Source organism: Ceratotherium simum, chromosome 16 (assembly GCF_057802395.1).
Source record: "Ceratotherium simum simum isolate JZ-2026a chromosome 16, ASM5780239v1, whole genome shotgun sequence".
Lineage (NCBI taxonomy): Eukaryota > Metazoa > Chordata > Mammalia > Perissodactyla > Rhinocerotidae > Ceratotherium > Ceratotherium simum.
Genome location: NC_141915.1, coordinates 9,699,145 through 9,713,608, shown reverse-complemented (window position 1 = coordinate 9,713,608; position 14,464 = coordinate 9,699,145). Strand labels below are relative to the sequence as shown.

General features: G+C 58.0%; 1 protein-coding gene and 1 long non-coding RNA gene across 3 annotated transcripts in view; one reads left to right on the top strand and one right to left on the bottom strand.

The window, feature by feature from the left end:
- Positions 1-499: 499 nt before the first annotated feature.
- Positions 500-14,464, bottom strand: part of PIK3R5 (phosphoinositide-3-kinase regulatory subunit 5) — a 72,801-nt gene continuing 58,836 nt past the window's right edge. Inside the window, exons 6-19 of one of the 2 annotated variants that reach the window (XM_004433071.3) lie at positions 11,906-11,975; positions 10,707-10,881; positions 9,946-10,099; positions 9,198-9,281; positions 8,198-8,912; positions 7,905-8,067; positions 7,447-7,572; positions 6,798-6,926; positions 6,505-6,598; positions 6,162-6,238; positions 3,373-3,466; positions 3,214-3,296; positions 2,541-2,653; positions 500-2,400 (exon numbers count right to left, since the gene is read on the bottom strand). In XM_004433071.3, the coding sequence (XP_004433128.1) occupies positions 2,253-2,400; positions 2,541-2,653; positions 3,214-3,296; positions 3,373-3,466; positions 6,162-6,238; positions 6,505-6,598; positions 6,798-6,926; positions 7,447-7,572; positions 7,905-8,067; positions 8,198-8,912; positions 9,198-9,281; positions 9,946-10,099; positions 10,707-10,881; positions 11,906-11,975 (2,225 nt within the window). In that variant the 3' untranslated portion in view covers positions 500-2,252. The remainder of the gene's footprint in view (positions 2,401-2,540; positions 2,654-3,213; positions 3,297-3,372; positions 3,467-6,161; positions 6,239-6,504; positions 6,599-6,797; positions 6,927-7,446; positions 7,573-7,904; positions 8,068-8,197; positions 8,913-9,197; positions 9,282-9,945; positions 10,100-10,706; positions 10,882-11,905; positions 11,976-14,464) is intronic. The other variant, XM_087440424.1, reaches the window with a different exon arrangement.
- On the top strand, positions 6,493-9,952 carry LOC147914882 (uncharacterized). Its single transcript, XR_015554625.1, has 3 exons — positions 6,493-6,593; positions 9,555-9,648; positions 9,759-9,952. It is a non-coding gene; the product is annotated as an uncharacterized LOC147914882 (long non-coding RNA).

Here is a 14,464-nt window from a genome sequence, read left to right as displayed (position 1 = left end):
AGGGATCCCTAGATGACCTCTAGATGCAGGAACAAGAATCAAAGATCATAGTTTTGGCCCATTGAGTGTGAGGTGTGCTTTATTGTTTGCAGGAGCTAGCTGGTGCAGAGCTAGAGCATCTCATGGGTCCTTCTTCCTCCATCCCCAGCAGTTGTGCTGGGAGCCTGGTGCTTACCTGCTTCTCCCAGGGCACAGGGGTCCTGCACCATCCCTTCACCTCCTCCTCTCTCCCTCCCTATGAGCCAAGTTTAAAAACAGCCCCAGATCCAGAGGGCCAGCATGAGCTCACTTCCCTTCCTCTTAGCAGCACGATGAGGCTTAAATGCAAGTCCCAGGGAACATTTCAGCACAGATATATTTTCTACAGAGAGGCAAATTACAAAAAGATAAACAAAACTATCCCCCAAGAATCCTATTTCTGCTATATGTGAAATGATTTAAGTGAACCATCCAACTAGCACTGAATTGTCATGCAGCAAAATAACCGTAGGTCATTAAACACAGGACAAATCAAGTTTTATTTGACAATAATATTAAATTCCATTTGCTTATTTTTGGACGTCTTTTGATCGTGTAGGACAACCTGCTCACACAACAAAAAGCATTGAAGGTTTATGGCCGACCACCCTTCTGGAGCCTGGAGTAGGTAGAGACGGCTAGGACAGGGGAGGAACGGTGATACAGGGAAGGAGCTGACTCTGTGCACTTCTTTCAAGTCATGAGTACTGGGGGCTGGGCTTTCATGGGCTCCTGTAAGCCCAGAACCCTTGGGGCAGGATGGAGCAGGAGAAGGAAGGGAAGGAGGGACTCCATGCAGGATACAATTGTCTGCGTCCATGTTACTTTCCCCAGCTCTCCCAGTCCAAATCCCGGGCCCTCGCCCCACCCTCCACTCTAGCACCCCAGCCCACGCGTGCTTCCGACTCCTCAAACCACTCCAGCCTGGCAGTTTTATGTTTTGGGCTCTCACGCTATCATCCATTTACCCCAATCAGTTACTAAGCTCCGCGAGGCCAGGCACTCCATCTGCTGCTCCTCTGGGGTCTTGCCTAGGTGCCAGAATGGTGCCAGTGGACTTTGGGGCTGGAAGATTCCACACATAATGTGCATCAGCCCAAGGAGTGAGGTGGGAGTGGGGGCACAGGGGTCAACCTGGGACAGAAGGAGATGAAGGCTGGGGGCACCTGGGCAACCCTCCTCTTACTCTGACAAAGGCCATTCCTCCTCTGGAGGGTAAAACCGATCACTCCTTACCCCCTCTGTCTTGGTCCTGCCTCTTCAGTGAACTGGAGAGGAGTGAATGAAGAGCATCCCAGAGGCTGTGAGAGCACCCCAGGACCAGGCGGGGGAGTCAGCGTTTAGTGGGAAGGGCCGCGAATCTTTACTGAGCGCCTGCCCTGAGCTAGCCACTGGACCAGGAGCTTAGCAGATAATTTCCCTCCCACCCTTTGAGAAGGCGTTATTTCCCCTCATCTTAGTGCTCAGGAAAGGGAGGCTTGAAGGAGCTAATTAACTTCCTTCTGGTCTTTGGGCTGGAAGGTAACCAAGGCGCTAGTGAATCCAAGCCTGTCCTGTCTCCCACAGTCTCGAGCCAGAAGTGGGCTCCAGAGAGAATCTGTTCCGGGTCCTGACAGTAGACAGGTAAAGTGTTAGTGCTGTTTTCAAAAAGACCCAGGGGACTTGAGGGAGAGAAAGAGTGTCTGTGCGTGTGTGTATGTGAGAGAGAGAGAGAGAGAGGTGGGGAGGATGGTACTGAGGTCAGGAAAAAAGAGTCTCATCCATGTTTCCACCACCTGAACCCCAGAGTAGGGGGACTGAACTCCAGACACAAGTCTTTGACCAAGTAAGGGGTGGGCCCGGCCAAGGGTTGGGAGAGGAGGCCTAAACCACACCCTAGAGCACCAGAGCCTCAGACCTTTCTTCTAGAAAAGATCCTAGAGCACACTAGTAGCCAGGGCCTTCAGAGGTGAGCCCCCCATCCCTCTCCTTTCTACCGTGAGGAAGCTGAGGGGCTGTGTAGCCAGGCCCCTCTCCCCCTAATGCCTGTTTATTTCCCAGAGCCCTGAGGCCCCAGAAACCATCACCCCCCTGCCCCTTGCCCATCGCAGGGCCCAGAGCAGGACCCTGACCCAGCAGAGGGCCACTCAGTTCTCCATGGGGAGCAAGGCCCTCACAGCGACTGTCCTCTCCGGGAAGGGGGGCTCAAAGGAGGCTGCCCCGGGGCTTCCTGTCCAGGCCGGTGCCAGGCTGCGCTAGGGCAGGGCTCCGCTGAAGGTCATGATGGGCAGGCAGAGGAGGGAGCAGATGTCGGGCGCGGCCTGGGCCGGCGGGTAGGGGGGCCTCTGGGTTGGGGAGCAGAGGCTGCTCTTCTCCGGCTTGTAGCAGGGTGAGACCTCACACCTGTGGGGCAGGGCAGGAGTAAGGGCAGGCCTCCCATCCCTCCAGCTCCTTCCAGGCCTCCGGGTGGGGGTGGGGGTGGAAACTGACCCCTCCCCTGGGACCCCATTTTGCTGAAGCGGAGCTGGGGGCCCCTTTCCTACCTGACCACACTCTGCAGGATCTTCCTCTCATCCTGGTCCAGACAGACGGCAAAGGGGCAGCTGTTGGAGCCAATAATCTGCACCTTGTCCACTTTGATCTGCGATGTGCTAATCTGGAAGGAAGGCCCAGGTCAGTCCCCAGAGCCCCGGCCACAGAGCTGCCAGCCCTTGGCAGTTCCTTCCCTTGGACCTGCCAGACCAGGTCTCAGGGGAGAGGGGATGGGAGTTTGGCTGGCAGCTCTCCAGGGCTAACGGCCAGCTCAGGGGAGGGTCCCCAGGGCTCCACCAGGCCCTGCCTCCTCCAGCCTCTGCCCTTTCCTGTCTGGAAGAAGCAAGTCTCCCTGAGGAGAAAGTGCACTGCCCACTGCCCTCACCACGAGAGCCCCAGGGTTCCCTCTGCCTTGGACCCAGGCCCCTACTGGCATCCACCACAGACCCTTTCCACACAAACATATCCTCTCACAAGGGCACCCATTCCTCCTGACACACCACCGCACTCCACACATGTGCACCCCCCCAAACCACACCCCTCCCCTTGCCTCTCCTCTCCCACCCACAAGCCCCATCGAGGCCCTCAGACACGCCTCCTCTCTCTCACAAACACACATGCACACGTGCACACGCATGCGCAGTAAGTCTCCCGAGGTGCGGCGGAGGAGAGGGAAGCCCTTACCTGGTTAAAGCCCTTCTTGGATTTGGAGTTCTGCCTTTTCACCACTTCTGTCAGGTTTAGCGTCAGGGCCTCCGTGCTGGAGTCTGAAGGGCAGGGGCGGCTCAGGCCAGGCTCAGAACCCCGCCCCGCCACCACCCCTGCGCCCTGCCCTCCGCTCACCTAGCTCCTCCTGCTTCCGGCAGGCCTTGTGGAGGTTGACGGAGGTGCAGACCTTCTCCATGTTGCTCCAGCGACTTCGTCCACTGATGGCCCCCTGGAAATGCAGCAAAGCCAGAGCTTCTCAGCCCGCAGGCCCCCGGCGCCTGCCGCCTTCTCTTCAAAGAGGAGGCTCCATACCCGCCAGCGACAGGGAGCTGCCTGCAGTCAGCACACCCCAGCAAGCTCCCTCTCATTCTCCCGAGTCTGCTGGCTTCTTCTCCAAGAGTCCCTTGACCCCTGCAGAGACCTTGGAGACTCCCGGGAGGAGCATCAGGTTACTGGCTTGGTCCTTGAGCACAAGAGCTGACAGCACCTCAAGGGGTGGCCTTGATGATCTCCTTCTAAGCCCAGAGCCAGGAAGAGACCGGCCCACGGGCCTGGAGCTCCCGGCAGAGCCAGGCTGGAGCTCCTTCTTTGGATCCTTGTCTGAATGTCTCCATGTTGGCAAACCCAAGAGCGTTACTCAGTGCTCAGCCTACTTGGCCTCATAGGAGCCTGATTCTGCTCACCACTCTCCCCTCCTGCGCTCCCGTGACCGCATGCTCCCGGTTTCTCCACCGCCTCCCTGGCCTCCCTGCTCTGTGCCATCACCCTCCTCCGTCCGCCATAACATGACGCAGGTCTCAGGACCTTCTCCCAGGTCTTTCTCCATTAGGGACCCTCCCCCGTGCCCATTTTCCACGACCACCTAGGCACCCATCTTCACATTTCACCTCTGAGTTCAGGCCCATCCATCCAAGTGCCTATTCTGACTTTCTCCTTCTACCTCTCAAGGGCACCGCAAACTCAACACATCCCAAACCAAACTCTTGATCTTCCCCCACTGGACCTGGGCTTCTTCTGAGAAAATGGTACTACCAGCTGCAAAATCCAGGAGTTTGGGCCTCTCCTCTTCCAATCCATCACTGAGCCCTGCCGCTCACATAATCCACATGTAACCCTCATTTCTCCATTCCCAGCACCAGCACCAGCACCCCCCAGTGCAGACTGCCCACATTTCTCTCCTGGACAACCACCAGAGCCTCCTAACTGGCCTTCCCACACCCCCTGTGAACCCTTCCAATATGTTCTCCACAGAACTGCCAGAGGGCACTGCCAAACCTCAGATCTGATCATGTTGCACTCATTCCCAGCCTCACCCCAAACTTAAACCCCTTCAAAGGATACCCCATGCTCTTAGGACAAGGACAAAACTCCTCTCATTGCAGTCCAGGTCCTTGGTATTCTGGCCCTGCCAAGTTCTTTAGCCTCACTTTATCATCACGTTCCCATTCACTCTCTTTGCTCCAGTCCCTCTGGCCTTCCTTCAGTGCCCTTTGATGTTCAAGTTCGCTCTCACCACAGGGCCTTTGCACATGCTGTTCCCACTTCCTGGAGAGCACATACCTCTCTTCTTAGCTTAATTAACTAACTCCCGGTTTTCTTTCCAAAATTGACTCAATGTCTCTTCTCAAGAAAGCCTTGTCTAACTTTCCTGACTGGGTTGAATAATCCCCTTAGGGGTTCTCACAGTTCCATTTACCTCTTCTTCATCTGTTTGTCACAGTTGTAATTATACACATTGTATGATCATCTCATCCATGTCTATCATCCCCTCCAGACTGGAAGCACTTTGTTCCCTCTTGTGAATACTCCTGTGCCAAGAACAATGTCTGGGACACAGCAGGTGTTCCACAAACACCTGGCACACAGGACTCAGTGAGTGTCAGTCCCTCCTGCCCACCTCCTTGGCCACCAAACATAAAGTAGCCCCGTTGTCACTAGCCCATCAGCCCTTTACTGCCTTGTCATCACTCACCACTCTTTGACATTATCTCAGCCATTTTTTGTTTCCTGGTTTCTTGTCTGTCTCCCTCCTCTAGGATAGTTAAGGGGGGGCCTAGCCCTCCCTGCTGACTGCCCCTTCCCCTTGCCCAGCATAAAGCCTGACATGAGCAGGTGCTAAATAAATCTTTTTTTCTTTGTGTGTGAGGAAGATCAGCCCTGAGCCAACATCCGATGCCAATCCTCCTCTTTTCGCTGAGGAAGATCAGCCCTGGGCTAACATCCGTGCCCATCTTCCTCCACCCTATATGGGAAGCCACCACAGCATGGCCTGACAAGCAGTGTGTCGGTGCGCACCCGGGATCCGAACCTGCGAAGCCCGGGCCGCGGAAGCAGAGCACGCGCACTTAACCGCTGCACCACCAGCCCGGCCCTAGATAAATATCTTTTGAATGGCTGAAGGAAGGAAACCAGGAAAGGAGGCAGGACAGAAGGCAAGAGGGCTCCCTCTCTGGGGGGTCAAGCTTCTGTGGCCTGTACCCGGAGGGTGTGACATGCTCAGAAACTCATGCCCTCTGTTGTGCTCATGGGCACCCCCTCCCGCCTCTGCCCCACAACTCTCCCCACACCAACTCATCTCCCACGCACCCAGCCAGGCACACCAGCCCCACAGACCCTGGTCCCTCCCTCACTCCCTTGCCCCACTCTCCCCCACAGCCCTGTAGCCAGGCCCTAACACTTCATGGGAGCTGCTGAGCACACGAGCACATTCAGGTCGGGGGAGAACACAGTGGAGGGGGCTTTGGAGGCAGAGGGGCAGAGAGATGTCCACTCCCTCCCCTTCGCCCTTCTCTTAGCCTCCAGGAGGGCCTGGGGAGCCCGCTGCGGCCTTCCAGCTTAGAGGCGCGAAACACATGCGTCTGGCTCTGACTGGGAAGGATCAGGAGCAGATCCCGGAGGCGAACGGGCCCCAGCATCAGCCTTACCTTGCTGTAAATAATCTGTAGTGTTAGAGGGATGGCCTCCCGGTCACCATCGATGCCCAGCCGCTTGCTGCCAGGACCTGTACCACACACAGGCAGACCCTTGTTCCTTTTCACTTCCGGTGCCCCGCACAGACCCTGGGGCTCCGCCTCCCTGCCCCACCTCCCTGATGACCCCTCCTTCCCAGGGTCCCACCTCCCAAGGCCCCGCCTCTCTCTAGCCCCACCTCCAGGGGGCTCCACCTCCTGGCCCCTCTAGCCCCTTCTCCCTTGGGCCCCTCCTTCCGGCGCGCCCCCCCCAGCGCCGCCTCCCACCCATTTCCACCGGGGCTGAGGCAGCACCCACCTGAAGCCTTGATGGCGCGAGTGGCAGCAGAGTGGCCCAGCTCCAGGGAGTGGATGAAGATCTCCGTCGTCTTCTCCCCGGTGATGAAGGTCAGCTAGAGAGGGCAGGAGCGTGGGCATCAGTGTGGACCTCCCGGAGGGGCCCGCCAGGCTCCTCCAGCACAGGGCTGCCGGCTGCCAGGGGTGGCGTGGGCCCCGCAGGCGCAGCAGGGCGCAGGCTGGGACCTGGCGCTGCTGACTGAGGCCCGCCGGTGTGTGTGTGGGAGCAGAGGCGGGGGGCGCGGGCGGCCTTACCTCTGTCTGATAGACCTGCAGCAGCACCGGCCGGGCGGCGAAGCGGCAGTAGTAGAGCAGCATGTCCGCCAGGATAGGCAGCTGGGCAGGGGAGCCCTCCAGGGGCCGGGAGTCAGCCTTCAGAGACTGCTGTGGCGGTGGGCGGTGGGGGCCCAGCCAGAGGGACAGGTGGACAGAGAGTGAGAAAGGGAATAGAGACAGAGGCAAAGACACACACACACAATAGAGACGGAGAGGCAGACAGCGCCAGGGAGAAGGATGGTGAGTTGGAAGCAGGAAACAGAATGGTCAGAGGAGGACCCACAGCCCAGCCCCCGTGCCCCTCCCTCACCCGGCACATAGCCCTCCAGGGAGGCCTCTGGCCAAGCTGTACAAGGCTGGGAGTTGAGGGAGGGGGCTGAAGCCTAAGATCCCCTGGACCCTTCTGAGGACCCTCCTTGTCACGGTAGTGACCCCAGCCCTTGCCCTCAGTGCCCTGGGTTCAGGCTCAGTCCTGCTTCTCACCCACCCTCCCTGCTCCTTTCCAAATGAGCCCTGGTGCTCCATGGAGGCCTCAAACAGATCCTCCAAACTAGGGCCTTCGAGTGAAGCTGGGTGATGCAGCCCAGGGGCCCACCCCCACTCCCACCCCCAGGGGCCACTGACTTGCCTGGCACAGGACTTCAGGGGGCAGGTGCATGAGGCCCAGCACGTTGCGCTCATACCAGGGGTCGAGCATGCCGAGGTAGTGGGAGATGTCATTGGTGCTCTCCTCCCATGGGGCTGTGCCCTGCTCCTGGGGCAAGGGGCGAGAGTCATTCCCAGCCACCCAGGAGGCCTGCCATCATAGCTCCAGGGCCCTCGATGGCACCTGCAGCCCCAGTCTGAGACTCGTCTTCCTGCCCCTGGAGAAATCTGACAACTTTCAGTCTATGTCATACAGCAAAATGCCATCCCCAAGAGCAGGGCAGGGACCACTCCTGGGAGTAAGGCCCAAGCTGGAAGAGGTGCCCCATAAACACAGGTGATTGCTTTTGGTGACTTCCAACCAATCCCCTTCAGGTAACTGGAACCCGCTCATGACCACTTTACTCTCCCACCCCGTTTGGTCCAGGGCTGGGGACGTACTGCAGGGCTGGGGTGCCTTGGGGAGTCTGTGGGGAGTGGGGGCGTCTGGCTCCGAGGGGCTGGGCAGGTGCTGGAGCTGGTCCCTTGGCTTCGCTTCACGGGCACATAGAAGAACTGAAGCTTGAAGAACCGTGTGAGGAGCGGGTGGTTGTTCTCCAGCCGTCTGGCAAGAAGAAGACGGTGAGAAGGAAGCTCCTTGGTCCCTCTCGGACCCTAAGCCTCACGCCCCAGGTTCCCCCAGCACCACCAGCCTGCTACCCAGGGCAGAGTGATACCCCCATTACAGCTCTCACCGCAGGTTGCTATACGCCCGAGCCACCTTCCCTGAAATCCGATCGGAGCCGAAGACCACGACACGTAGCGTGGAAGCCTTGGGGTCCTCATCCCCGCTCAGGAAGGGGCGGCGGCGCTGAGGGCGTGAGGCGGGGGCCAGGATCCAGCTGGGCAGCTGGGTGCTGAGCTTGGGCTGGGGCAGGGAGCGGGAGCGCTGGGCCCGGGTCGGGGGCAGCGCCGGGCTGTCCAGGGGGCTGCAGAGGCTCCCTGCCCGTCGCAGGGGCGGTGTTGTGAGCGAGCCGCCCTCCAGGCTCCGAGAGTCCCTCCGTAGTACCAGCTGGCTGGTACTCTTGAAGAGTTTATAGATCCTGTTGAATTTCTGCCCCGGCCTGCGGTGGCCCCGGCACTCCTGGCTGCCAGGCCTCTTGGGCCACTCAGAGGAGCTCTCCTCGCTGTCCTCTACGTAGCCACTGTCCATGCCATCCGAGAGGCCGGAGACAAAGGACGTCAGCAACCGGCGGGAGAGGGTGGGCCCTGAGGCCTGGGACAAGGCGAGGGACAGGGTGGAGTCTTGGGAGGCTGCCGAGCTCGTGGAGAGCACTGAGTCCCTCTCAGCACAATGCCCGTCCGTTTCCAAGTCCTCCTCCTCCTCCTCCTCTTCCTCCTCCTCATCATCCCCCAGGATTCCTGGCTGGAGCAGCTCCTGTTCCTTGAGCAGGATTTCCTGCAGGATGTCTGCAGGGAAGCAAGGGGAGGCAGTGTCTGGGTGTCTGGGCCCTTCAGACCCCTCTTGCACACCCTTGGGAGGGGTGACAGGCTCAGACAGAATGGACTTGAGAAGAGGGCAGAAGGAGGGGCAAGGCCAGCCCAGGACTCAGAGCACTGCCCCCTGCTCCGCTTAGAGTCTGCTCAGGTGGAGGGCTGGTCGGGGGTGGGAGGCAGCCACACAGACCCGGGACTGGGAAGAGAGCCCGGGCAGCTTGGGTGGTGGGCACCGTGAGGGCTCCAACCGCTGCTTACCAAAGCTGTCCTGGTTCCAGCTGTAGGTGTAGCACCTGGCGACAGGGATGGGGATGGTGCGGAGCTTGCCAGGTTTTGCAGTGTCTGTAAGAACAGGGCGGGCAGGAGGTGAGGGCTGGGAAGGGCCTTGAGGTTGGCCCTCATGCTAGAGAAGAGACCAGAGTTGGGAGAGGACAGGCCAGGGCCACACAGCTGGGTGGGCTGAGGCTGAGTTGGAAGCCGGGATGCCTGGCTTGCAGGAAAGCCCACCGTATAGACGCCATGCCTTTTATAAGCTCTGAGAATGTGGCCAAGTCACAATGTCTGCGTCTCATTTTACTGGGTCCAAATGAGAAAACACTGGCACTATCTCCGCAGGTGACTGTGAGGAACACTGTGTCCCTTCTATAATGGAGCTGTAGAGGGGGTGTGTCCCAGGCTCCTTGGTGCAAGATGTGGCCATGTGACTAAGGTGGGCTCAGAGGGATACGTACAGACGTGATGTGAGCAACTTCTGCATTATCTTCCGTGTAATAACAAGCCCCTTGCCCTCAATTAGCTCTCTTTTCCTCCTCTCACAAGCCGCCACATGATGGCAACCCAACCCTGACCCTGCAGACAGGAACCCCACCCTCGGGGATGGGGGAGCCACGAGATGTTGAAGAACCTGCGTCCCTGAATGACTGTGGAGCAGAACCACCTGGACTGCTCACGCGGGGAACTGGAACAGGCCATGGGGAAAGGGGCCCCGCCCTCTTGAGAGCCTCACCTAAGACACCGGGGAAGCCGGCTTTCTCTGCCACTGCCTGCAGTTTGGTCCTCAGCCACTGCCGGGCCTCCGCTGCATCTCTGATGCCAGAGGCCAGCTCCTGGGCCTCTGCAGTCCCCGTGAAGATGTCCTCAAGCTCTGCCAGGGTCTTGGACTGAAACCCCAGGAGGAGACAGGCTTGCTCCTGTACCACTGCCTGGCCGCCGACTTCTCGAGCTCCCAGGGTCTTACCGAGGGCAGCAGTGACCAGGCCTCATCACCCACCTCTACCCACAGCGGCTGACCAAGGAGCCAGGTCTGTTCCCCCATCGTACACTCTCAGGAAGCGGTTCTGAGAGAAAAGCCCAGAGCCAGAACACTGCAGAGTTGGGAGGGACTTCGGGGGTCATTACTGCAGCCCAGAGAGGGCAAGGGGCTGTCCAGGGCCACCCAGCCGACCTACCACAGAGCTAGGACTGGAAGCCAGGTCTTCCAGCTTCAGTCTAAAGCTCGTTCCTATATCACTCAGCCCATGCAGGACAGCCCATGCAGTCCTCTGAGGCTCCGTGCCCAGCCCCACTGCCCAGGGTGCCCTCCACCTCGGTCGGGACCCAGCATAACAGAAACCCTCTCAGTGAGGCCAGCCACGTCACTCAGGGTGAAGGAGGCCAGTGTACCCCCGAGACTGCAGCGCTGAGATGGAGCAGAGGGGGGACCCTGCCTCTCCAGAGAAGCGCCCCCAGAAGGTGGCAGTGCTAAGCCCCAGGGCCCCAGGCACATACCTGCAGCCTACAGTGCAGACCCGGGAGGTCACAGTGGGCCCCAAAGGTGGCCTGGAAGGCGTGCAGGAGCAGGGTGATGTAGGCGCTGTGGGGCGAGTGCCCGGGCGTGCTCAGCTTGTCGGCCACCGCGAGGAACTCGGCCTGCACCTCCACTGGGTTCAGCAACAGCACGGTGCTGGGGGCACAGAGGACAGGCTCTGGGCACTGGGCAGCCACACCCCTCCTGCCCCACAGAGGCCCGAGCCTCCTCACGGCCCAGGCAGGGCCCGAGGCCAGGAGAGAAGCTGGGGGCTCAAGGGTCCCAGTTCCAAGACGAAAGCTTATGGTCTAGTTTTGGTTATTTTTAAGCTGGTGTTTTCAAAGCCCTTTTACAAATTGAAATTAATTTTCAAAAATAAATTTTACCTTAATTTTTATATAAACATTTTTCCTATAGGACATCTGAATGGATGCAAGATTACTCAAAAGAGGATTGTATTTTAGGTGAGGTGGCTTGAAGCTGGGTGGTCATTTTCGGGGAGCAGGGCACCTACAATGGGTCATGCAGTGTGGCCTGAAGTTTCAGCCTGTGCCCTGCTCCTCAAGCCAAGGGTCATGGCTTAACAAACCCCTCTCCATCCCTGAGTGCTGGACCATTCCTTCCATGGACATGCACCGAGCTCCACTGTGTGCAGGCCCAGACCAGCCAAGCCCATGCCCTCACCACCCACACGCTTTCTCTGCACACTCGTTCTCAACTTATAGATAACAAAAGTGACACCATCTCCCGCTCTAAGCTCTTTCTACTAACCTCTCCGTACCTCAGTTCCCTGATCTAAAAAATCCTTTCTCCTAGGGTTGACATAAGGATTGAACGATGTAGCAATGCTTACAACAGTGCCTGGAGCTCAGTAAGTACCCAGAGCCCAGTAAGTGCCCGAAAGGTGTGGGTGATTACTCACTATCCACCTGCCCCGGCCCCTTGCAGGTGTCTTATTTACTTACTAAACTAACATTTACTAAATATTTTTATGCCCTTTCTGTCTCTTTCAAAATCGACCAAGGACTTTTGTGTTTGTTTTTACGTAGAGAGAACTCCACAGATGTTTGCTCAGGGGTGTGACTGTTGGTGTAGGGTGGGGCAGGGTAGGAATGGTGAAACTGGGGCAGGGAGCCACCCCCCCGCCCCGTCCTGTCCCTCCCTCCCGGAGGGCACTCACACGGTGGAGCTGCGGTGACTCCTAATGGGCAGGCCCTGCTCGGCCCTCACCAGTCGCTGGTAGGAGATTCCTGTGGCCAAAAAAAAAAGGGCTCATGGGTTTACCTGCTCCTTCAGCAGTCACGGCTCTGCGCCTCGCGGCCAGCTCGGCACTGGAAAGTTAGGTTGGAGACTCCTGGATGAGGCTCAGAGCAAGGGTAGATCAGACCTGTGGCCTCCGGGGCCTTTAACAGTCTATGGTGCCCAGGCCCCACCTTGGCTTGACCCGCCTGGCAAAGCTTCGCTCTTCAGAGACTGTCGGCAGAGCACCCTGGGAGGAGAACCAAGGCCCCCGAGGCGGCCGGGTCCCCTGCTGTCCAGTTGTTCCTGGTTCCTGTCACTGTTACCCTCTCGGGGTCCCAGGTGTCCTCCTGCAGTGGGTGTGCCAGGCACCCTTCGGCCTATTTGCTCAGCCTCAGCACCAGTCAGGTGGCAAGTTTCTGCAGCTCCCGCCTTCCCCTCAGCGTCCCACATCCTCTCGGGACCTTCAGGGGATGGCTGTGTTGCCTGATCTCCCTCTCCAAGGCTGAGCCTCTGCACCACAGTCCCCCTCCCAGCCGTCCTCCCCAGCTGCTTCTACCTCTCCACCTCCTCTGACTTCAAACGTGCGGACAAGAAATGAGCCCAAGTTGTTCTTTTTTTCCTGCAACTTGACTCAGTTCTGTAGCTGGAAAACAGACCCTTCCCGGTATGTATTCAGTGCTGGGTCAACCACGGTGAGATTGAACAACAGTTCGCTCTCCTCCCCGACACGGGTAACAGAAGCAGGGGCTGGGATTCAGGGGGGCAGGCAGCCTCCTTGTTAGAGCTTGGAAATCGTCACAGGGGTCCCTGTCGGGGGCAGGGCCACCAGGGACTGGGGAGGAGCTGGGAGCAGGAAGGCAAGGCCCTTGGGTGTAAGTGCAAAACCAAGACTGGGCTTAGACACGCTGTAAACACAGGGCCGTGATTTTTGTTTAGTAAATAGCAGAAAATTCCCAATTTATGCTATTCTAATTTAGAACCTAATTGCTTTGATTTGGGGCCTTTTGTTTGATGTTTCTTTCATGTAATTGTCACATGTTTAGAAGCTAACGTTAGGTCTATTTTGATATGCAAGTCCCTGACAGTGGCTGTTACTACCAGGACTTGGGACACCATCTGGTGGCCGCTCACATGCATGACAGAAAAGCTCCCCTCGTGGCCCCCTTTAGCCCCCCAGTGAAACTCTGTAGTGGAGACGAAGGCTCATCCCCCCGTCTCCCTGACCATGAGACACACAGACCAGCAGAGTCTTCTCTTGACCCTTCTGCACTTTTCTTTTACTACGAATGTTTTTGGCGGGTAATGCACACCCCGCTGACCCATCGCTTCACTCCCAATTCTGCCTCTACTGGCCCAGGCCACACGGCTGGCCACACTCCTGGGGGCGGCAGTGGTGAGATCACGCTCCCTCCACATCACGTTTCCCCCTCAACGCCAGCCGGCCTTCAGCTCCCAAGCCCACCGCCCTCCTGAAGCTTGACGTGGCTTCCCAGTCACAAAGCCCAACGCCTCGACCTTACCATCATCCTCCTCGAATTGTCTTTTTCTCAAGCGTTTGGACTGTTGACCACTTTCTCCTTGGAGCTCGCTCTTCCCCATTAGTCTCCATGACAAGGAACGTTCTTTAGTATCATATTTCTCTACCTGTCTGGTGATCTTACGATCCTTGAATAGTCTCATTTTGGGGCTGTGGTGCAGTTGGAGCTGGGGGCTGCTTCATGTTAGCTATGTTGACTCCACATAACCCTGTGTTTGCCTGGTTTTGCTGCTGGGGGACCTTTAGGAGGACATCTGTGTCTCTCAGTGCTCCCTCCCCCAGGGGGGAGCTGTTTCAGGAGTTGAATATCCTAGATACAAGGGTTCCCAAGTGGAGCAGAGATCACCAGGTGGAACTCCCTACCGCCCCCAAAGACACCCATCAAATCCACCCTCCTTGGCTTCACTTGATAATGGACCCCCCTGCTTATAACAGGGTTTGGGGATAATGGACCGCTCGACTGCAGCCAGGGCTGGGAACCCATTAGAAAAGACTGGGCAATGTGGAGGGGGCTTTGATCCTCTAAACTTGTGTGCAAACTGACTCCTTTGAGCCGGGCCAACTCCCTACCTGCTGGTGTATGGAGTGAGGTTGGAAATGTCTCCCTGTGTCTGTAAGCCAGGCGGGCCTCAGTCTTCGTTATGTTCCCTGGTGACCCCGGGAGGCCGCCACTGCTAAGGGGGGTGTGTGGTATCAGTCTCAGGACCAGCCTTCATCCACCCTCCCTTCCTCCCTCCACAGGGAACCCGTATAGGGAGCCTCAGAGTGATGGGCACCTCTCTCCTTGGATCTCATCACCACCCCCACTTCCCTGGGCACCTCAGCAGATGGGAACAACTTTCTGGGACAGGCTTTCTCAGACCAAGGCTGGCCCAAGGGCCGAACATAAAACTTGCGTAGGTTGTTCCTGTGTCAGGTCCTAGCAAGTAGTAAGTAGAAAGAGCCACCTCATCTGGGCAA